This window comes from Lissotriton helveticus, chromosome 1_1 (genome assembly GCF_964261635.1).
Source record: "Lissotriton helveticus chromosome 1_1, aLisHel1.1, whole genome shotgun sequence".
Lineage (NCBI taxonomy): Eukaryota > Metazoa > Chordata > Amphibia > Caudata > Salamandridae > Lissotriton > Lissotriton helveticus.
This window is the reverse complement of record NC_136057.1, coordinates 1,812,622,353-1,812,647,276: the sequence shown is the minus strand read 5'-3', so window position 1 is coordinate 1,812,647,276 and position 24,924 is coordinate 1,812,622,353. Positions and strand designations below refer to the sequence as shown.

At 41.6% G+C, this 24,924-nt stretch overlaps 1 protein-coding gene across 1 annotated transcript in view; it reads left to right on the top strand.

Annotated features, from left to right (window-relative positions):
• Window positions 1-24,924, top strand: part of ARHGAP29 (Rho GTPase activating protein 29) — a 341,359-nt gene that overhangs the window by 193,189 nt on the left and 123,246 nt on the right. The window contains exons 4-5 of the mRNA XM_078640938.1: window positions 20,773-20,869; window positions 21,207-21,279. Of these exons, the coding sequence (XP_078497064.1) occupies window positions 20,773-20,869; window positions 21,207-21,279 (170 nt within the window). The remainder of the gene's footprint in view (window positions 1-20,772; window positions 20,870-21,206; window positions 21,280-24,924) is intronic.

Genomic DNA, 24,924 nt, shown 5'->3' with positions numbered 1-24,924 from the left:
ACAGATCTCTTGTGTTCCCATTGTTTCACATTCCATCTAATTTGTGATGTCCTTTTTAGGTCTCAGCCTGGCGAAAGCAGCGCATGCGCTGCACTCGCCATGCGGAGGGCTTATTGGAATCAATACAGATTCCGAACCCATGTCCCAGCTCCGCCTTCAGTTTTCATTTGTGTGCTTCGTTTGGCGTCACAAATTATTCAAAAGGCAGTGCAATGATGGCACCAAAGGCATTTCAATCCCTCCTTGTTGCCATCCTGTCCCTTTTTGGCCCCGCCCACCGGGATTGGATCTTTTACCGGCTGCGTTACACTATGGCCTTTAATTACTGGGGAAGTACTATGTGTTCCCCCTTACCTCTGTCTCTCTCCCCGAGCAGACCCTTCCCTCTGTCTCTCTAAGACAATGCTGCTTTTTCTGTAATATTTAAACATGAAATATGGATTTTGAAAAGTCGCGTTTATGCTGGTGTACGAGAGCGTAATGTACGTTGGTCGACAAATTACTATTAAATGAAAATTCATTCGATTTTGAGGAAAACCTGTAAAAAAACTTGATGTGCATTTTTAAAAATTATTTAAATAGGATCATGTCGCGAAATGTTAAACTATCCAAATAGTGGAATTTTCGGTAGGACCGTCACAGGATCTAGTAACTAATACATTGTGGTTTGTTTCTTTCAATGGAATCCGGTCCATTCAAAAATATGGCGCGTCCTTGTCATGTTTGGTTGAGTTGTTGGCAAGGCCGTGAAAAATATACGTCGCACATTGTTTCTGCCCGCCTATATGTTTTATTGAAAGGGGACTAAGAGCTGCGTTTGTGCAAAGTTCTACGTGTTTTATTTAACTCTTTAGATCCATTGTCTCGAGCAGTGTTTTTAAGGAGCAGCAGCCTTCTCTGCGAGGCAGACTTGTTTCTGTTGTGTCATGCGCTGGTGACGGGCTTTCCTTGTTTTGCCCATGCCCCCATCTTATTCCTTTCACCTTGATACCTGATCTCTCACCCATGCACTTATCCAGCTCCCCCGTTATGACCCGCAGCCCCAGTGCTTTACACGCTTTTACTCAGTCCAATTTCGCTTGTACCCTCGCCCATTCTCCCTGTGACCTCTCTCACCCATTGCTCCCACCGCTCCTTGCCTGCCTCTAAAGATGAAGAGACACGACACCAAACTTCAAACTCTAGAACACGCATGCGCAACACCAGGGGGATCATATAGCACTAGTGAAAGAGAGGACGTGGAACTATAAACCCAGACGGAAGACACGAAAGACTGTCAGAGTGGAGCTTCCTGTTTTTACAGCTACAACATCAGATGTGTCTGGCACGAGAGCAGAACTAATGCATCAAAAAGTGTGGGGAACCGGGTCCTGCCTCAACGGCTCAAAATGTGACAACAAACATATTGGAAGAATATGCGCAGCCGTCGTGCTCCGGTGCTCGAAGAAAAGGTTATCCTTCAAGATCTAAAATACGGCCAACTTGGAAGGGGAAAGGGGTTAGTGGTCTGCTCCAGGCGGGCATTTCGGAATGGGTTACATTACACCGAGTTACTTAGACCGCAAATGAAGACATTTGCGTATAGATGAGGGAAACAAAAACAAGCGTTGAAAATGCAATAGGTCTCACCTTTTATTAAGTTAAAGCCATTTGCTTTGCTATACAATACCATTAGCAAAGCAAATTGCTTTAACTTGATCAAAGGCGAGACCTATTGCATTTTCAATGCTTGTTCTGATTTGTCGTATTTGGTGATTTCACAGGCTTCGACTCCGCCTATCCTCGGTTTCCCTTTATTAACTTTGAGTGGGAACCTGTATTGCACAGGTCTTTTTTCTGTATTTTATTTTTTGGTTTTATTGGCAATGGGGTTCTTTCTCCCAGCCTCGACCACGGCCGGAGAAATAGATTTTCTTTCAATTGAGAAATCTGATAACTCCTAGTTTTGATGTTCGCTGACTTTTCTGACGACCGTCGTACTTGCTTTTTTCGGGGGGTAGTTTGCAATGGGAGAGATTTTCGCTGTAGCTGACCGCACAAAACCGGAGTGATGTGTCTAGGAGTAGCCAGTCTGTGAGGTGGTGTGCTTTTTTTTCTGAAATCAGCTCAAAGGTCCCTATCAGGTTGACACCTGCAGACTTGTGATAAAGGATCTAGAAGTGGACCTTTCTCGGAGCAAATGTGGCTAAGCAGAATGCCTAGTCTAGAGTCATGATCTGCAGTGGCTTTTGTTGTGAGAGAGAATTCGCAACCCCTGCCCCCGGAGCACTTGTTAACACCACACAGAACTCTAAGAAGTCAAACTAGAACGCTTCATGTTTGTCCACTCTGCTATTACTGTTAGATGGATGCCCTAGTCATACGAGGGTAGGCCAGCTCCACAGTGCAAGTGGACTTCAGCCGCAAATACTATACACACCGAATAAAAAGACGAACTCTTGATGTTACCCGCTCTGAGCTGTTTTTTGCAATCCGTTGCTCTGCACTTGCTGCATCTCGCTGAGTAACACTCTGCGGATGATGGCCTCCAGCATAGAAGATGGATTCTTGAATGCATTGCAGATTCCTGTATGCTGTGCTTTAGTTTAGTTTGGAAATTACTCCAGGAAACCGACTCCTTTCTTAAATTAGTGCATTTAAAATATCACTTCAAATGTTCGAAGTTTGAGATATAAATGAACTGGCTAATCTCCATCTCTTTTACCTGCGTAATATGCTCTTTCTTCTTCTCCACTTTCTTCTTTCTCTCACACCTCTGTCCTTTGTGTGCTGCGCGAGCTAGGACTTAAAATCGGATTGGTGGTCCTGCCTTAATATTTTTATTTCCCTGCATAGAAAGCTTGTCTGAGTCTTCGGAAAATGCTTCGCCTGCGCTGTTGGCAGGAAGTATAGGGATATCTTCATGGATGGGATGACCTCTGTAGGTATCTGGTGTTGACTGAGATTGATGGAGGTGTTAGCTTCGTACATTTGGAATTTGAGGTTTTGGTTGTGTTCTCTTCTGATGGGTGAATATGTACTTTAAACAGTTGAGTGGGCTCAATATTTGTGGCTCTCCGAATCAAATTAGGATTTTCTCTGAACTATATTCTCCCAGTTGGATGTTTTTGTAATCAAGGGCAAAGTATAATTCTGTTCAAAGGAACTGTTGCATACCGTCCTGTCGTGTTGGAAAAGCAAGTGAAGAATGTTGCATGCTGCTAATGGGCCAGTATTTTCAAATATATTCGAATATGTTAGATATTTTTGTTCTGCAAAGTTATAAGAAAGTTTGAGTGTATGATGGAGCACGATTTGAGGCTGGGCATTATATGCTTAGTATGAAAGACAACCATCATAACGTCCTGTCAATCAGAAACTGCTGTAAAAGGAAGGTGCAATGCAAAGATGATAGACAACATAAACTCCAATAATAAAGAGCATAGAGTCAACGTCAGATAAAAACACCATCTTGGGTAGCCACTGGGCAGACTCTAAAATAATGCCACCATCAACAAAATAACAAGCCTCCATAATCCCTTTGTAGGCGTACAGGGTCAACATAACTTGATGCCTCCGATTGTACATGCACCAAGCCAAGTTGCAACACCACACACAAGCAAGCACAACAAAAAAAACTGTTGTACTTCCTTTGGTGTCCGGTGACCTGGTAAACAACTTAGTGGGTTGTACTCATACACCTAAGTTTCTCCATATGAGGAAGCAGCCTCTTCCTTCTTAAAAGGCGTCCTTATTCCCAAATGCCATGGTCAGTCTTGCTGGTAATTAGAGAGTTGCTTTGGTATCTAGGGCACCAAAGCCTTCCTGGTGTTCTTTTGGAGCTTTCCGTGATAGGTCATTTCTGTGGTTATGCTGCTTCAGTACTGATGGTTACTTTGCCGCTAGAATACTCACCTCATGAATCTCCTCGGGGACCAGACAGGATTGGTAATTGGAATACCTCTTGGGTGCTGGTAGGTGGTTTCATGGCTCCATCTCTAATTTAATGCCTCCTCAGATGTGCCTTGACGTCACTGAGTTTTTTATGTCACCACCCCATCTGTTGTCCTTTGAAATTTTCCTTGCTAAATTGTTTGCTTTACCCTTAAAAAAAGATTTCTTAGGATATTTTGGGCTTTTTCCCTGGGGGCAAAGACAAGATCTTTGGAAGTATCCAGGAGTGTTCCTGACTGAGACGTGGGTTTGACTGTAATGTGGAATTAGTGTCACTACTTTGCCAGACATTACTGTCTGTCCAGGGCTTGCAGGAACAGACACTTTGAGTCTTAGTTGCAAGGTTTTTGATTGATTTTTCTCTTCACACCTGCTTCGAGGGGAGTACTGCTTTGGTATTGCCTTGGGAGAAAAGGAATCTGCAGATAGGAGAATCTATGAAAAGAATAAGTTACTTACGTTTAGTAATGATCTTTGTGGTGGATACTGTTGTTTACCTGCCGATTCCTTACTGATTCACCCTCCCTTACGTTCTGAGGACTGTTGTTACATGTTTGGTAAAATTCCAAGTTAGTTTTCTGCACTGCTTTGCTGCCAATTTTGTAAGTCTTTTCTTCGCCTCAAACGTTATGGGAACAGGCCTCCGAAAGCTAGCGTGGTACCATATACCCTCTGACGACATTACTGTGTAGGCACCGGAGTCTAGCTGGGGCTATGGCACCACTTGGCTGTGCAGGATAGACATTTCAGTCTCCCAGTCTGGCTCTAGAGGAGATTCGTGAGATGAGTAATCTGCAGGTAGACGGTCATCCACCAGTAGTTAAACTTACTCTTTTGGTGGTTCTGCCTTCCCTGCTGATCTAGTGACTCCAAGAGTGTATTCGGATGCTTTCATTCTCCACTGTTTAGACTTGTGGGGCATTTTGGATGCAACCCAGCAAAGTCCCTCCCTACCTGTTGGGTAACTTTGGTTACTCACATCAGCTAGTTTGTTCCAGATGACTGAGGACTGAGCAGTTTGAGAGGAAGTTGCACAAAACTCGTGTGGATGATTTATTCAGTGCTTTGCTCCCAGAGGATGAGTCACCCCTTCAGGTGTGATTTGATGCTGTGGTTTGCAAGACTCAGATCAGCTCAGCCCTTAGCATTCCAGCACGGGACGGACCCATTTATTCTTATAAGGCATTCCATCATGGTGCAAAATGTCTTGGCCTCTAAAGAGTGGCACCCTCCTTTTTGTCACCTCTCGTTTCTTTGTTAAAGCCACAGAGCAATATCAAGCCACTCACAATGATGGGATAGTGGCAACTGATCGAATGCTTAGCAACCATTGCAGATACTTACATAATGGCACTTTTGTTTATCTGTGTCCCAGTATCACTTTAATTGACTGTTATCAATAGTTGCCTTAGTGGTGCTGATCAAGGGTGACCATTGCATAACACAATCAAGTTTACTAGTTTACTTTTGTGTTTATCTTATTAGCTCAATGATTCGACCACGTCACCACAGCACGTTGGCATACATTTTAAGCTTCAAATTGAACTTGCCAATTTGGATTTGGGCGATGTATGTAGTTACGCGCACTCGCCTAACAAAAAAAATCTGTCATTTTTTTACAAAATGAAGGGAGGGTGTGGAAATGGTGTGTCCGATGAACATTTGTAGAAAAATGCGTGTATAGATAGAACATTCCATTTCCGTGTGTTGGAGATGGGGGCGCGCGGATTGTTGTGCGTTGCCATTGTGTGCACTCAGGATGTCCTGGGGAAAGAGCGTGTGTGTTTTAAGTTCAGAACATCATCACTCCAGGAACTGAGCTCGAGGGAGACACCGGACTGTATCCAGCAGGATTTACTTATCGTTCATAATGCACTTTTGGAAGTAGACGGGACCTTTTTGCCTTCATGTTTTTACGGGAATTCTGAAAGAGTCGTAGTCTAATTTGTGGAAATCCTTTCTTGCGTGTCATTTTCTGAAGGGCTCGGGCATTCCATAGCCGAGAAACGCCTTCGCGCCACAGGAAAGCCTTCGTCCAGACAGCAGACAGCAGCTTGGTTTTAGGGCGAGGTCATCTTTAGAATTCGAAGGATTCCTTATCAGTAAATCGCAGGGTAAGTTATTGGAACTGCGTGTTTCAATATTTGCCTCTAATCTGTAGTTTTCCTTCCTATATCCCAGTTCTACGTTGTTTATTCTTTTTGCAAATCTTATATACAACTATACCGTCCTGCATGGAGTACATGTTGAGTGCGTCTTTTCCCCTGTAATTTGAAGAAATATTTTCATTTGTTTTGATTTAATTAACAACCATTGAACTTACCTCTCTGTTGAGTGCGTTTTTGTGTTTCTTTTACATTTGTAAAGTCTTGCTTGGTGTCTTGTTTCACGGTTTCATTTGCAAGGTCAAGGCGCATAGTTTTTGTTTACGCGTCTTTAATAAAGTCTGTCTTGCACACTAATATGAAGAAACTACGTTGATCTGTTGACTTTCTACCTGAAAGTATATTTTATAATATAGACCTAAACAGGAGGCATTTTCAGAGTTTGTTTTTGACGTGTGTATTTAATTTTTGTTCCAAACATTTCTTTTTCAATTACAATGCGCTAAACATCTCGCAGGTTATTCCCTTTGTTTTGCACGGGTTTGGAAAAGTATAATGAGAGTAACAAAGATGCTTGAAGAAACGGATTTTGAAACCCCGGTTCCAAAGGCTCCCCGTTTCTCGGGTTCACAGAACGGGCCTCTGTGGTTTTGCTCTTCAAACCTTTCCTTCGTCAGCGGAAGCCTTAAGAGGCACCCGATTAGTGCGCTCCGCTTCGGGGTTTTGTTTTGCCAATTAGTGTTTTGTGGCCAGCAGGAAGTCGATGCTGACGGAGATTACGGGACTCTCAGGCTTTTTGCAAGCTTTGCGTTGAAAGAGGTTCTCTGTTGCAGGATAGTTGGTTGCGCAGTAGGGTTCTGTACTTCAGCTTTGAGTTAGATGGCGTAAAATTAGGAAGCAGGGAGTAATGTAAATATTGTAAGTGAAAAGATGAAGGAATACAAGACTACTGGGGTGTGATGAATTTGAGAACCTGGCCAGTGTTGAGTAATTAAATAATAATTTTGGGTGCGGTTTAAGTGTTTTAATTTGAAGGCCTTGACGCTGCTTCCTTCGATGTATGTGCACACTTGAGTTTTGTTCACACGTAATCCGGTGAACAAGCAACAAGGAGCTAGAAAAAATGTGGCAGCTTTTGCAGAAGTCATGCTATTATCCTTTGCCGTCGTCGTTTCCTGTTGCTTCCGGAAGTACTGCAAATTGCAGTGTGCGACTCAAGCCAGTCGAGTCCTGGCCTTTTAGCCAACAGAAGCTTAAACCGCGGACTTCCTCGTCCCAGAATACATTTGCTATCTTCTTGAAAAAAGAACAGAAACAGACCTGAGTTAAGTTGTCGCACGTCACTCTGAACTTGAACTCTGTGGGTATATGTATTACCACATTATCTCGGTCGAAGTACTGATAAAAACGTAGGCACCAGCTTTACAATACAAAATATTTTCTCTTCAATATGATGGAGGCATATAACCAATGTCAACACATTCAAATCTATCCCAGACACAGATCAGTAACACGTGGGATTGCCTTTAGCAGCAGTATGTTTCCTGTATGAGTTGAGTCTCTCACACCACTAGGGGGTATCTTGGCCGACTCATTTAAAATTGTTTACGCCCGCCACAGCAGGGTGATGGCATTGAGAGCTGAACTTTAACTTGGCTATTCATCCATTCTGATTATTGTCTTCACAGTCAGTCTATCCTAGATGTACTGGTGGTTTGGAGCAGTGTTTTCCTGCATGGTCCAGTTTTGGCAAAGCTTCATCTCTTGAACTAGCTGTTGCACATACTTATCTATAATGTGTTGGTACAGAGAGAAATCAATAGTGGACTTCCTGATTGTGAGGTATCCATGTCGTGTGGCTACAGTGCAGGCCGAAATGATCACCTCTCCACATTCATGCATGTTTGTTGGTATGACTTTTTTTGGTGATATGCAGTATTTTCTTTTTGCCAAACATGTCGTCCATTACTATCAAACAACTCCATTTTAGGTTTCCAGATCACATTGTTACACAAGTCCTGTGGCTCGTTCTGGTGCTGCTTTGTACATCGAAGCCATGCTGCAGTGTTTTTTGTTGTTGTAGATAATGAGTTTTTTCATACTTATTTGGTCTTTTCATAATGGTAGAATTGTAAACATTTAAAAATTTCTCTGTTGGATACCTCTAACTGCAAATTCTTCACTTTAAGAATACTCTCTTGTGCCAGACTTGATCCACAGATTTTTCCCCAGCATTGCTTCTGCATCCCAACCGGTGCCATCGTGCTCCTCCTCGTTGACTCTGAATTGACACCAGAGCCACTTAAATGAGCCCTCCCCCTACGCACTGACATCAGTTCCTTTCTTTCTACACCTTCGGGCGCTGGTCCTAAGCTTGGTCCCTCAACTTGTTCTTGTTTTCCATAAATCTTTCTTCGAAATTTTCCTATTGTGCAAGGGGGCATGTCTCAAAGGACTGGCCCAGAAGTAATCCCAAAGAGATCTGAATCTGTGAAGCTCTACATTGTCGAACATAGTCAACTGAGGCAGAAGGGCCGGTCCTAGTAGAAGTCTTGGAAACTGACCCGTTCCCCTTTTTGAGGCTGTTGCTGTGAAAGGTCCTCTTTATACTCCCAAGTCATCGGGTAAGTCCAAGTTTAAAAAGAAACACAAGAAGTCAAAGAGTGAGACTCCATTTTCTCACCACTCTAGTCCAGTGAAGTCGCTAGGACATCAAGGTGCCTTAAGATCTCCTACAGAGGAAGTGATTCCAAAACTCAACCAAATTAAGCCTGAATTCATGGGTCCATTGGTTACGATGCAAGGAGTCAAGCCTTTAAATGAAGCAATATAGCCCACCTTTAGCACCCTTCCATCTCCCTATGGCGTGCCGTTGTGCCCTATGGATCCGAGGAGGCTGCCCGCTGGAGGACAATTTTTACATGGATCTTAAGGAGGCCAGTGGCCCAGACTCTCTCCTTGCCCTTCCACTGAAGAATCTACTTCTTTTGTAGTGGTGAGCTGACAGCGATTAGACACACAACTCCCATCTATTGAAGTTAAGAATAATGTTCTGATGGAGTTCCTGCAACCTTGGCAGGCTTGCACAGAACCGCTTCTCCCTTCCACTGAAGCCCTAACAGACACACTAATTCAGTACCTAACTGACCACTATCTCAACTCCATGGCCTCAATAATCAATGAGGCCGCTCCAATGCAACTGAAAAGAGTATCCACTAAGATATCCAACCCCTGGTACAACGGGAGTCTCAATGAAGAGAGACGGGCTATGCGAACGGCAGAGCGCACCTGGAGATCAGTTCCCTCGACATTGCATCTTAAAACTCTGAGGAAAAAGAGAAATGCATACTTCAGGAAAATAAAACGCTCAAAGTCAGAGTTCTTCAGACTCCAGCTAGACCAAGCAAAAAACCGTCCAAGTAAATTGTTCGAGCTAATCCGATCTCAATCTAAGGAACAACCCCCAGCTGTCGACATTATGAGCACTACTCCTTCCTGTGAAGATTTCTCTGCTTTCTTTAACAAAAAAACTGACAATATAAGGAGCGACCTCCTCAATGACGCAAGCCTTTGCTCAACACCCAACTGCATAACACCCAATAAACAAAAAAACAATGCGACATGGTCATCCTTTGACACCTATTCTGAAGAAGAAATTGACAGAATACTCAGTACCCTAAAACCATCCAATCACCTCACTGACCCTCTTCCTGCTAACGCCGTAAAAGACTTCATCCCTCTGCTCCTCCCACTCTGGACTAAAATTATCAATAGCTCACTACAACAAGGAACCATCCCGGACTCCCTCAAAGTTGGACAAGTTACACCTTTACTGAAGAAACCAACAGCCGACCCCACTGATCTAAGCAACTACCGTCCGATTACCAACATTCCCACTCTCGCCAAACTTTTAGAAAAATGCGTCCAACTACAAATGACAAAGCACATAGAACAGTTTGATCTCCTCAACCCACATCAATCAGGCTTCCGAGCAGGGCACAGCACTGAAACCGCTATGACTCACATAATTGACGACGCCTTCCAAATCTTAGATCAAAATAATACCTGCCTCCTCATCCTTCTTGATCTCTCTTCAGCATTCGACACAGTGAAACATGAGAACTTAATCGAACTCCTAAAGACAAGAATGGGCTTCTCTGGGACTGTGCTTCGTTGGTTCACTTCCTTTCTACACAACAGGTCTCAAAAATTCAAGAGCAAAAACCTGATGTCTGCCCCAGTACCGGTATCGTTAGGTGTCCCTCAAGGATCCTGCCTATCCCCTACTTTGTTCAACCTAGTTATGGAACCTCTCACCACCCTGCTACAAGCATCCAATGTGACACTCAACTATATCTCAAGCTACAATCCCCCAAAGACATCCTGAGTCTGAATTCAACGATCAGAAGCACCCAATCTTGGCTGGCCGATAACCACCTCAAACTCAATGCTATGAAGACTGAGTTCCTCCTAATCTCACCTCCCACGAAAATATCTTCCGCACAAACATGGCTTAAGCACCTAACCGCACTCAATATCCAACCGACCATCGTGGACTCAGCAAGGTCCTTAGGCATAACACTTGACACCAACCTCAACATGCAGCAGCATATCAGCAAGGCTACTAAGGGGGCGAACTTCCAAATAAATACCTTGAGGAAACTGAAACCCTTCCTCCCAGCAAAAGACTTTCAAACAGCAGTACAAGCACTAGTCATCCCTCGCATAGACTACGGCAGCGTGGCCCTCTGCGGCCTCCCCCTAACGACAACTGCACCCCTCAGAGCGTCACTAAATGCGGCAGCAAGACTCATCACTGGATCAAAAAAGCATTCGCATATCTCCCCTGACTTCAAATCCTTGAACTGGCTGCCTCTTGAAGCCAGAATACAGCTGAAAATTGCCTGCATGACGCACAAGGCTATACACCTGAAATCACCCAGCTACCTCACTCATAAGTTGACAATCTCCGGCGGGTCCAGAACTACCAGGAGCACAAACCATCTTCTGCTGAAACCGCGAAGATTCCGGAAGGAAAAAACTTACAAACGCTCCTTCTCTGGAATGGCGCCCAGGGTCTGGAACGCACTTCCTCCCGAAACGAGGCTCATCTCCTCCTCCCTTCTTTTTAAGAAAGAAGTCAAAAATATCCTTATGGCTAAATACACTTGAACAGATTGTCCACGCCGAAGATCGTGCAAGCCCTTTAATTCCTAAGGCAAGGGTAGTGGACAAAAGATGACTTTCTTGGGGATTATGTAGCATCTCGTACGTCTTTACATTTATAATGCATATGTATATTACGTTGCTGGGTTGGCTATAATTGTCGAAGCATTCTCCACAGCTGATCCTCCTTATCATGATTGCTATGTTTCGAGTCCTCAAATGTGTATATTTTTGCGGTTTCGATTGTTATAGTAACAGAGATTCGTATAGGACTGTACTGCCATATCCATAGGGCCTCACAGAGCTTTCAGTTACTTATGTGCATGTCTCGAAAAATCCCGCCACAGGCCGAAGTCTGTTTTCTGTTTGTGCAATATCATCAGTAATGCAGGCATGGATAATATATGCAGAGTGTGTGTGTGTATCCTCCTAATAAAGTTCCTGTGAAACAGGCTGTTGTGGAGTGCGTTCCAATTCCTTTGGGGAACTTTGTTGGATATGGATATATATATATATATATATATATATATATATATATATATATATATATATATATATATATATATATATATATATATATATATATATATATTCACTGAAAAAACCATAGGTTATAGACCATATATAGTTAGGAATTAGCATTTACAAAACCTTGAAAATTCACAGAAAAAACCATAGGTTATAGACCATATATAGTTGGGAATTAGCATTTACAAAACCTTATTTTACTCACACAAAACCATTGAAATTCCATATATAGTTAGTTGCACTAACTATATATCGCGCACCCGCAATCCACTGCTGATGATGTCACATATTACATCATTCATGACATGGTCAGTGACATCACTGATGACATCACTGATGACATCTCAAATGACATCACTGATGACATCACTGATGATATCATTCATGTGACAATACAATGCATCTCCTCACATTTTAATATAACCTCTGTTTCACCCAGTGTTAAATACAGAGTATAATTTTTGAAACCATTGACACACCAATACTAGTTACTACATACGCACTCACTGATTCCTATGTCTACACACACATTCACTCATTCACCCATACAATCATTCATACATACAATCACTCATCTTTACAACACTATCATATGCACTCATACACCTATACAGACACTCAGTCTGCCACTCATCCATGGAGTTACTCACACACCTAGTCAGTCCTGTAAAGAATCAATGACACTTCCATTTTCTTGTCTATACAGTTAAACATAGAGCACCTTACATTTTCAAACATATACTAACACATACTTACCTTCTTATACAATCATTGATACAAGTACACATTGATCTGCACAGAGTCACACACCTCCCAGCCAGCCACACACACACTCAGTCTCCCATACAAATACTTGGACAATCAATCAGTAACCCATATAGTTAATCATATAGCTACTGATCAACACATGCAGCAGTTTACAGAACAACAGACATAATGATGCACAAATTAAGACAGTTTAGTCACTAGCCCATGCACTCAGTGAGACACATTTAATCACTCACTCATACATTCAGTCATGCACCTACTAAATCCTTTGTCCAGACACTTATACTTCCACTCATTCTTCAATATGTAAGACACATTTTAACTTTACAGAAACATACAGTCACTGGATGTTGTCATCATTGATGTCATTTGAGATGTCATCAGTGATGTCACTGACCATGTCATGAATGATGTAATATGTGACATCATCAGCAGTGGATTGCGGGTGCGCGATATATAGTTAGTGCAACTAACTATATATGGAATTTCAATGGTTTTGTGTGAGTAAAATAAGGTTTTGTAAATGCTAATTCCTAACTATATATGGTCTATAACCTATGGTTTTTTCAGTGAATTTTCAAGGTTTTGTAAATGCTAATTCCTAACTATATATGGTCTATAACCTATGGTTTTTTCAGTGAATTTCATTGGTTTTTTAACAGCTAATATCTGTAGCTGTAAAATGTATTCTTCTTTAAATCCAAAAATATATTTTATATGTTTATGAATAATTTTTTTTTTAAATATTTTTTTTTCTTCCTTCCCGCTTCGCGAATCGGGAAGCTTCCCGTTAGCTGACCTTGATGCCGCGAAATAGACCGCGAGCCGGTAAACGTTTCTTTACCGCAACTGCCGCGTTAGAAAACAACATCGTGACGCCTCCCGTCCGCATGACGTTTCACGTTGTCGCGTGATACGTCATATGACGTGCTACGTTAGCGAACTGGTACGCGAAGCAAGTCGCAAAGCGCAGGTTTCTGGAAGCAAACCGGGAGGCCCTGCAAAGCGCTTAACGTAAACACAGCAGGTCATGTGACTTGGTAATAACACTTTTCATTGGTTCATTTCACTTTTGGTTTCCTAATGATGTAAGACTAGGTCATATAATCTAAAATGAACACTTTTCATTGGTTGAGAACTCTTGTTTTTCCCAAATGATGAAAATCCCTCCTTCTTTCCTCACTCTGACTTTCATCATTGTGAGAGAAAGACCCTTTGTTACCAGTGAGCAATGGCTTCTTTAGTAGCTTCAGCTGGTGCTTCCCCACCACCTCCACCACATCCAAGGAAGAGTGGACCACCTGCTCAAGTTATAATTCAACAAGAAGAGGAAGAAGAGGAACAGGACGACGAGCACGAAGAGAGGCAGTTTTTGCCTGAGGAGCCCAGGACGTCTCACCGGAAAGAAAACTTCATTTGGCAATTTTTTTAAATTCCCAAAGGTCAGAAAAAAGTAAATGCAAGATACGTAACTTGCCTTATATGTCAAGATAGACTGTCCAGAGGGACCGAGAAAAAATACAGTTTCGGAAACTACACAATGCATCGCCATATGACTAGGTGGCATCCTAACAACTACAGTGCTGCACAGTTTCGGAACGACCTAGATAATCTCCCTATTATGGCCAGAAGATCTGTTGTACCGGAAGTAACGGGACCAGAGGGCAGGGAGATGGTGCCAAATATACAAATGAGATTTGGTGAAGTAAAACAAGTCTGCGTACATTGCAATGGATTAATTTGCTACAGAGAAAGTAGCATCACTCTGATCAACAGAGCTATTGACAATCATATGCAAGTTTGTACGAAACGCCCCAAATAATAAATACTTTTTTTTTGTTTTGTTGCTCCTGTTGAGCCCTTTACAATGAATCGTTTTCATTGCCCCCTCCAAGAAAAACCCCAAAAAATATAAAACTGTTCAGAAAAATTCAAAAAAAGTAAAAAAATGTTCAGAAAAATAATAAAAAAAATATAAAACAATAAAAAAAAAAGTTCTTTTCAGAACTACCTCCCCGTTATTAAAAAATTGGTACAATATTTGGAACTGTGCCAACCTCTATTTCTCGTAGTTCGCTTCCCAGTTCGCTCGCCGGTACGCGAACCGGAAGTGAACCAAAAATTTTTTTTTTAAAAAAGAACAGTAAGTATAAGGGAAGGAAACAGACACTTACGTTAAAAGAAAGACAGCTATAGGGGAGAAAACTAGAGATACTATTACCCGTAATCCACTGCTGATGATGTCACATATTACATCATTCATGACATGCTCAGTGACATCATCAGCAGAGGATTGCGGGTTTTTTGGCAACGTGCCTTATCCACGGTTTAATAACGCTGCCTTTTGCTTTATATAAGTTTTCAAATTGTATGAAATATATACCAATAGGTCGTTATGAACCTTTAGGTAGTGCTTTTCTTCATGAGGTCTGGTCGCTTCCATACACATACAGATGTTTCAAAGATGATCAAGAAGTTTATCTGAATGGAGAGGAATGCACTGAGATGCCACATCATTCACTAATGTGTAGGCACATACAGTTACACGGTTCATGCAACAAACACCAACCAAATATGGCTTGCGTGTTGCAAGGCACGCCAGTTCCTGCTATCATCCCCACGTTCAAGTTGTTGGAAAATGGTAGTTATTTGATGCTCAATAATGAAGATTGTTCTGGGTTAATTAAAAGTATTCCTTTTATCGTAACAGTAAGTGAACGGGTTATTTGCTGCAGAAATGTTCTATTTCCTCCCACACATGAACATAGGGAGTTTTCAATCTCGCCACAAATACCAACCTTGGGAGCAGATTTCAACGGCATGGCAAGAATAAGAGCTCTTTTGTCTCAGAGAGAGGTGGCCTTGAGTTCGGCCCGTGAAACTTTCGTGCTTCACATAGCGAACACCCGTACAGAGGTGCAGACCCTTTTCAATACAGATTTGCCTTTCCATTTCAGCAAGATGGTTCGGACTATCTTTAACGCGTCCTCCACAAAGGCCCTGGCGCACTTTTTTAAAGTTGTTACCAGTGGTCTCGTGACTTCATTTGAGAAAATCTTTGGAGTCATCCCTGCTTTCTTTCATTCTATTTTTTCCACTCTGCTTCGTGGATTCCCATTTTTACTTGCATTACCAGCGGAAGCTCTTGTGCTTTTTTACATTTTTAAATATGGATGTCCCTCCTGTGCAAGCTCCCGCCCTGCAGCTGCTGACACTGTTCCGCAATCGCATGCTAGAATATTATGGCACAATGCCGTTGGCGATATTAAGCACGGCATATGGATTATCTTTTCGATTCTCCTACTTCACCTGTGTCCAGCCTGTATTTCACTGCCTGACCTGTGATTTCGATTGGGCCATTGATTTGTGTCTCTGCGGACCGGTTTCTCCTGACGTCGACTTTAATCAGCTGATGACTCCTATCATTACTCACGAGTTGGTTTGTCCTGGCGAAAGGATTATGGCTGTGGCATTGATGCATGGACTAATTGGTCCCTGGAATTTACTGGCGGCAACACAGTCTTTCTTGGAACAGAGCTTTCTTGAAAACCCACCGAGCTGTCCTCTGATGGTGATAGAGGATCCGGTGCTGGGAGAGCACGTATGTTCTTTTCCGCTTTTAAATTGGATGGCTGAACTCTTTTCGGATGAAGACGGTGACTTCCTATTGGAGGCTGTTGCAGCTTATTTTGCATACACAGTTATGTCATAGACCTTTTTCATGTTTGATATGCTGAGTACTAGCATTTCATTGACAATTCATTGACTTATTTGTCAAGTTTTTATTATTTAGCTTGCCTATTGGCTTAAGACTCGATAAAGTACTTGGCTGTTTTATTTTTCTTTAGCATTACATTTTCCTAGTTTTTAATGCTTTACCTTGTGGACCGTCCACATATAAACTTGCAATCTGCTCTCATGAGATGGCACTTCTATTATCTTATTCAGTTCGTTTCCGGATCATGAGGAGGTGTCATCTAGGTCCTGGATATCTTTACACCGTGTTAAGTTAGCATGGGCTCATTACCGGTTTAAACGCCATTTTTCCTTTTTTGCAACTTCTGCACACGACACTTAGTTGTTGCTTTAGCTTTCAACCTAGTAGTTCATCGTGGTTTACATGAGAATAATATGTTATTGCTCTACTATCTGCTTTGCTTGTTAAACTATATCTGTACAGCGAGTGCTGAAGTTTCAAGAACAACATGATACAGAATTGTTATGAGGTCTGATCTCCACGACTTCATACTCATAACATAAGTGCAACTTCTGCCAATTCTGGGCATGAGGCGGGTTTTATATTGCTTTGCCGAACACACATACACAACAGTTGATGCGGTTCACATGAAGAGAGAGCTGGTGTATGCTGATGTGATTCCTTCAAATCTAAGACACTAAAGTATGGGCACGCCCTAAACCAACACAAAGAGACCTTCTTAGCAAATAATATAATATGTGTATTAGGGAGGGTGAGATATAAGCGGCCGTGGAGGGAGTTACGGTGGGGCAGGGAGGCGGGGAGGGGGAGGGGCAGGGTGGTGCCCTCCCCACCCTGCCCCTCCCCCTCCCCGCCTCCCTGCCCCACCGTAACTCCCTCAACGGCCCGCGGCTGCTTATAAGTGTTGCTAGCTCTTATTCATTTACAGCATGTTAACATACTGTCACCATTCGCTTTATATGTACTAGTAACTATGCTGGTAATTTTGCTACTGATAATATGTGTACTTGTATTATCTAAGATACTACGCCTGAGAAGACGGCATTAGTAAATAAACATTTCAAATACACATGTGTTCTTCTTAACTCCATGTTCTGGTTTCTAAGAAATATATAACGACCGACTGTTCATGAGTTCCACGTATCCTGAGGTACTATAATTTCATATTCTGGATTGTCTAAACATTGAGAGTTTGTTATATCCAATGTGACACTGTACCTAGCTTGCTAAGGGGTTTTTGATTACTAAGGTGAGTTTTGGGGCACCCTAATTCGCCGAGGTTCCAATCCTCTGTCCACAGTTCTGTGTGAGAACAGAAACCCTGCGACAGGGGCACCCCCGACCCTTGCTGGAGCTTCACCACACTTGCGATACAACTCCAGCAATGCGCTACCTTTACGGCACAGATACATCACGCATCTGTGCTGTTTTGGTCCCATGATGTGCCGCATTGTAAATGCAGCACACCAAAGGTGACGGAACAGCGGCACAGAATGACTAACACATCCCTGGTGATGCGCCAGTCATCATAAATCTATCCCTATGCTTCTTATCTTGTTAGAGATGAACCGCCATATGTATCATCAAAGTTTTTTGCATTTCCTAAATAGCGAACTTTAAGGAATAAATAGCGATTCTTTACCATTCCTAGTTTGCGATGAGCTATTTGCTAATTACAAATTACCCATTCATTTTCTTCATTTCCATAGGGCGGTTGGACTCACTTTTAGCTCGAACGGCTGAATGGATTTCCACGAAACTTGGCAAAATTGTAGGGACTGGTAGCCCGATGTGCCTTTGCTATGTCTCAAGATATATGCTCCAGTGGTTTTTACGAAAATTAACTTTGAAAAATATATATTGGGCTACATTGGCCTATATATATGTTGGAGCCCAAATGTAGCCCAATGTAGCCCAAATGTAGCCCAATGAAGCCCAATGTAGCCCAATGTAGCCCAAAGATGGCCGCCAGAGACAAAAAAAACAAATGTAGCCCAAATATCAGCCAGATGTAGCCCAACTATAGCCCAGTGACAGAATGACCAATCAGCTTCGCAAACCTCCGTTACGCGAAGCGGAGCGCTGTTACAGATATATATCTTTTTTTTAACGTTAATTTCTCAAAATCCACTGGAGCACATATATTGAGACCTAGCAAAGGCACATCGGGCTACCAGTCCCTAATATTTTGCCAAGTTTCGTGCAAATCCATTCAGCCGTTTTATTATTATTATTTATTTTTTTTGCCCCGCGGGGCCCTTTTAAAACCTCCACATCAAACCTAGGGGGTCAGCGAGGATCTACTATTCCCCCTTATGGTCATTTGCCCCTTCGCTTTGGCCTCCTCTTGTCTCTCGATCCTACCGAGAGACAAGATGGCGGCCGCTACGGACTGTTTGGAATGTTTACAGACACCGGAGAACCAATCAGCTTCGCTTCACAAAGCTCCGTTGCGCGAAAAGTACGCGTACTGGAGCGCTGCCCGGTCCGCTGTTACAGATATATATCTTTTTTTAAACGTTAATTTCTCAAAATCCACTGGAGCACATATATTGAGACCTACAAAAGGCACATCGGGCTACCAGTCCCTACAATTTTGCCAAGTTTCGTGCAAATCCATTCAGCCGTTCGGGCTAAAAGTGAGGCCAACCGCCCTATGGAAAACTCAATGTTAAAAACACGTTTTGAGACCCCCCTTTTTTCTCGCCCCCCCCTTGACGAACCCCCCCCAAATTTTCAAGGGCTGCTCAGAAACAAAATGTGCCATTTTCCTGAAAATTTCAGCAAATTTCAGCCAATTCCGTCCACAAACGCCAAAGTTATTAGACATAGAATTTTCAAAAATCCCATAGAGAAAAAATCCTAACTATATATACCTACTGGCGACCGCCAGTAGGTAATATATATATATATATATATATATATATATATATATATATATATATATATATATATTTTTGTCAAGGAGGTGTTTACCAATTCATGTGCTTGCTATTCGAAGGATATGTGCATTGCAAGGCTTGAGTTGTGTTTATAAAGTAATAGATGGCGGGTTTGATTCTTTACTATTTTAGGTGGGTATGTCATGACCTTGGTGATAGTGATAGCCAACTATGTGGAGTATCTGATCTCTGTTGTATGGGTGCACAATAGTCTGTCTTGTGTATTTTGTTGGATGTTGTCTGTTAATGTACTGAAACTGCTCAAATTGCATGATAGGCCAGTGATGGAGGTGTACTTCTGGGGTCTGACACCTTTTTCACAGGCATGTTCAACAGACGTTATCAAGCAGTGATGTCCAATTTATCACATATTGAGGTTTGTGGTTATCCCTGTACCTCATTGCCATTATGTTTGAGTGTCTTTGGTTACCTAGGCATTAGATCATGGGTATTACAAACATCTTCCTAGGGGCTGCAAAGTGGTCTGTGGGGTACCCAAGGGCCGCATTGATGCCAGCAGGATGTCTTTGCCGGAAAAGGGGTAAGCTGGGCATAGTCGAAGCGAAGCATGTACATGTTGTAGTCATGGAGTTATTTTGAGGGTTTCATTCCATACTGCCCTCTAAATTAGGCCCCTAGTCCCTCGAAGAGTCATAGATTTGACAATATTGTTATGGTGTATCTGAGCCGCTATCCCTCTACCACATCTTGGGGTAAGCCTTCTCTCCATGCTAATGCTACTTTGGGAAAGTCGACTGTAATAAGGAAGCAACTTGATTATTGATTTGGAATTAAATAGAATTGCTCAATGGGAAACCAGAAAACTTGTGATCAATCCCTGTTCCCCACTTTGCCAAATTGAGTGATCCTAGGCAATTTTATTATTTCACTTTGCCTCCTTTTTCTTAGAGCACCTTGAAATACATGAGTTCTGGATGGACGCTGTACAAAACCTTTCCTTGTATTTGACTTATTAAACTATAATGTTGTCCATATATGATAACCCAAGCCACCCAGCGAGGTCCACATAACATTGACTTGCCTCTTAGTTCATAATTGGCATTGTCATGGTGGGGGAAGGAATGAACGTTTCTGTGTTTTTTTTTTTTTAAACTATCTCTTCTTAATGCACTGATATACATTGATGTACTAAGGTAACGTCAGCATGTTAATTAAATACACTTTTATGAAATTGTATCACTTTTATTAATTTTAAATAGGATTTATCATGTGTACACCTTTGATGCTAGATACCTTAAAAGTAAATATTTTGCTAAAGTCAGTGGTGGAGGACACACTTGCTGCTTTTCTTTTACTTGATGTAGGTGTAAATAAACACTTAACCGTTTATTTAACGTCACCTAATTACATCAGCACAGTGCGGTCGTTCAGCAGGCATGATTGTGATGGTCAGGGGGGCCATGTTAAGGTCAGGATGGCCGCAAGCGTACTTTGAGTATCACTGCATTAGATTCACCATAATGTACAATACAACCTCAGAAAAAGGCGCCGCACTGTCGCAAGAAAGACGGTTGTTACTATAGCAAATAAATGACCCTGGTTCCTTTGGTTACTCAAGTACATGCTTTATCTTCTCTTTTCATCCTTGTAGCAGTGAACTTTAAAGAAATTAATGAAGAAAACAAGAGGGAGAACTTCAGCGAAGTATTTTCTTCTATCGACATACTAGCATTCACCTTTGGTAACGTGTAAGTATCAGGCTAAATCTTTGGGTCCTCCCAGTGCTTTAAAGGTGGTATACCCGTGGGAAACATTTAGATGAAAACTTTATTTGATGAAAAAACACAAATGCGTTCATAATGTCTCTGTTGCTGTGTCTAGTGTGCAAGTTTTTTTTTTTTTTTTTTTTACTAAATGATCTCTACCCGTGAAACCTGTTTCAAAGAGAGTTTGAGTTTAAAGCGGAAACCCTAGTCCCCGCTAGTTTCTAATTTTATTTTGACACGCGTCAATGTTACATTTATAGAGAAAGCCAAAACTGTCCCTCACTAGCACTCAGTGTCCTGTTTGTTCTTTTACTGGCAGAGTTTCAGACTTCCTTATGGGAGATGTAGACAATGGATCCTCGCTGGGATTTCCTGTGTCTCGCAGAAGTCGGGTAGGTTTTGTTTTACTTGTCTGTTTTCTGGGTAACGAATCTGCGAAACACTTGCCGAGTCATATTTATCTGGCCTCACACATTAAAGTAGGCCGTTTGATGTTTTAAAAAATATATATTTGTCCGCATAGAGATTCTGTGCATGTTTTACCTATTGTATCTTGAATACTTTATTTCAGTGCTTAATAATTTTTCTGTCTGTTTTGATATTTTAAAAATCCGTATTTATTTTATCATCGAGACCGAGCTTTTTCCCCGATCACTGTGTAACATCACCTAGGAGTCGTGAAGAACAGACAGTAATTTCAAATTAAACAATTGACTCTGCGCACCATTATTTGTGATTGACTAACTGTAAAGCTATGTAATCTTGGAGGACTCCAATCAAACTTTAACATTGACCTGCTGTCGACAATTTGTACTTTAAACTGAAAAGTATGTTCAGTTTGCAATAATCCAGAAAGAAGTCTAACACAGATAATTGATGGGGGAAACATGTACTTTGTGAGGAAAATTGTATTATTTTTTAATATAGGTTGTAGAAGAAAATGTAAGTCTCCGTATATAAGTACCGGGTAATGCTAGAGAGGGTGGAGCTTTGCAAAAAGGACTGTGGTACATCAGGCTAGAAGTTACAGGCTGATGTGCTCTTTGGGCCAAAGTGTTCCTTTACCCGTGTTAAAGAAGAAAAAAAATGAGTTCCAAGAACATAAATGTTTCTACTTTTGAAAAGAAAGGAGAATTTGTGGAGACTATAGTATGGCCAAAGGGGCTCTTGGAGCCTATTTATGAAGGAATCTGCAGTGCCCTCTTCTGAGCAAGCCCTGTCCTCCTCTTTAGTGCAGGTTTGATAAATGTGTATGTACTCTCAAGAAGAAGGTGTTTTTTATTCAAAAAGTAGAATTTTGTACCCCCAAAAGTTTTTTAAATTATCTCAGTACCTCAAATCATTTGCATTTTACTAAGGTGTCTTCTCAAGGAACATCTTTAGAAAGGGTGACTCTAATGTAGGTGGAGGACAGGATCCATGCCAGATTTTCCAGACATCCACCATGTAAAGGAGCCCTATTAATTTAATTGTGTGTAAAGAAAAAAAAATATAATGTGGCTTTCATAAAAATCTGATGTGAACAGGGAGCCCCCCCCCCCCACCCCTGCTAAGTTGCTCATCAGTTTCAGAACAAAGGATCCTCGGATGTAGAAAGACTGAACATTGATATAATACCAGTGTGAAATATATATACAATGCTGCCTGCTGCAATACCATGTTGTGTTAAAACCATTATAGTTAAACATATATATATATATATAGATATCTATAGATGCTATATATATATATATATATATATCTCTATATAGATATCTCTATATATATAGATAGATATAGATATCTATAGATAGATTGATATAATGTGTACACAGTAGTGGTCGCCATTGTGTAGTTCTTGTTAGGTCAGACTTCATTGGAAAAATGTTTTTTGTTTCGCTAATGACTCTGGTGCTGTCTGACAAATCCTCCTGAAACTTTCCAAACAAAAATATCATCCACCTCTGTTCCTTACTGGAACGTTTTGGGATGATCTGTCTAGCAAGAAAAAGGGGGATCCCAAAACGCTTTTTTCCCATGCAAATTCCATAGGGTATTTTAGACAACGATACAGAAAAACCCACTGATCAGAATTGCACCAAATTTGACAGAAAGCTAGATCTTTACCCAGAAAGCGTTCTCTTTCTTGTTTGTTGTTAATCTGTTAATCCGTTTTTGAGCAATTAGGTTTAGAGAATAGAGATATTTGGACAATTGTTGTCCAGATGTGCTTTGATTGTCCACTTTAAAGGGGACTAGTCAATCCTGACTGGTTGGTTATAAGCTTAGCAATATGTTGTTGTAGCCATTACAGGACTCATGGACATGACCCTGTGTCTTCAAAATGAATTAAAGAAATATATAGTGGAGCAGAGGGAGCACACTTTAACACAAGGGCATGTGTGTGTTGGGGATGGGCTGTAAGTGCCCCCCCATATTTAGCTTGACTGGTGACTTCATTGACAACCTATTGTGGCAGCCTTTACAGGACTATGTACTGGTCCCTGTTGAAATGCATTGTTAAAGCCTGTTTTTGAGGGTCACAATAAAGGAGCTCATATAAAGATTGATAACTGATTGTAGTCACAATATAAATCATTTGTTGATGGTACCATACTAATTTTAGGAGTTGTGGTGTATTCTAAGGTGATTTTACCCTGTGAGAATCATGATCCTCTGCTGGGATTTGATGAACCATGTTTGAGAGAAAACTAGTTTCTCTCATGATTTTCTCATAGAGTTGATGGAAGGGGGCCCCAGAAACAAAAATTAGCGTATTTTCTGTAAATTCCCACTATCTTCCACAGCCACGTTAGAGTACATATTGACGCAAGGAGTAAAATATTTATTTCAAACAGTAGCAGCCAGTCAGGTGATTCCCCAGTGTTCTACTGCAGCCTCCCTCAGTGTTCTAATGAACAACCAGAGTGCAAACATTCTTATTAATGGCAAAAATGTGGCACACCTGAAGCCATTTTGATTGAATCAATGCTGTACAACTGAGAGCATTTCCAATGAAGAATACTGCATTAAATGAAGAAATGAGGGCGCTTGATAAGAATAAAAATCTCCCATGATGGCCGCCTTAGAAAAAAGATCCCAAAGGTAGACCACATATCATCCAAATGTAGTCCAGAAATGACCCAATGATACAAGTGTGCAAAAGGCTTTAGTAACTCATGCAACAAATAATCAAGTGATGAATTGGACAAAAAACATAAAAATAGTAACTAGTTTAAAAGCCTTTTGTCACTATTGGAGTACTCAGAAAAAAGTGTCCTTTAGCTTTCTAGAGCACTAGCCACGGTTTCTGAGAAAAAACCCTTAGGGCCAGATGTACGACCCATCAATTTGCGAATCGCAAATTGCGTCACATTTTGCGAGCCGCAAATTGGGATGTACAACAGTTGCTCAGACAGTGTTTGCGATTCCTAATGGGGTTGCAAATTGCATGCATCATTAATATTGAGGCAGGCGCAATTTGCAACCCCATTAGGAATGGCTAGCAGTCACAGTGATGGTGGCCTGCTGGGGTCAGCAGACCACCATATCTGTGACTGCTTTTAAATAAAGCAGTTTTTTTTTTTAATGCAGCCCGTTTTCCTTTAAGGAAAACTGGATGCATTTAAAAAAGAAAAATGAAGAGCAGGCAGTGGTCTCGGGGACCACTGCCAGCTCTTAAAAATATTTTCTAACACACTCACGAAGGGGTCCCCTGGGGACCCATTCCCTTTAGCGAGTGGTTTGCCACCTACTTGAAGTAGGTGGTAAACTGCGAGCGTTTTGCAGCTGCAAATGCGGTTGCTAAACAATTGTACATGGCAGTGAGTCTCGCTATTAGGAAGGGACGCCCCTTCCTAAAAGCGTGAGTCGCAAATGCTATTTTGCGAGTCAGTGACCCGCAAAATTGCATTTGTACATGCTGTTATCCTTTTTTGCGGTCGCAAACAGGAGGGTCTCCCGTTTGCAGCTGCAAAAAAGGGTCGTACATCTGGCCCTGATTTTGTTGATTTCTAAAGGAAATGGTTTGGGTTTTTTCAGTTTTAATTCCATCAAGA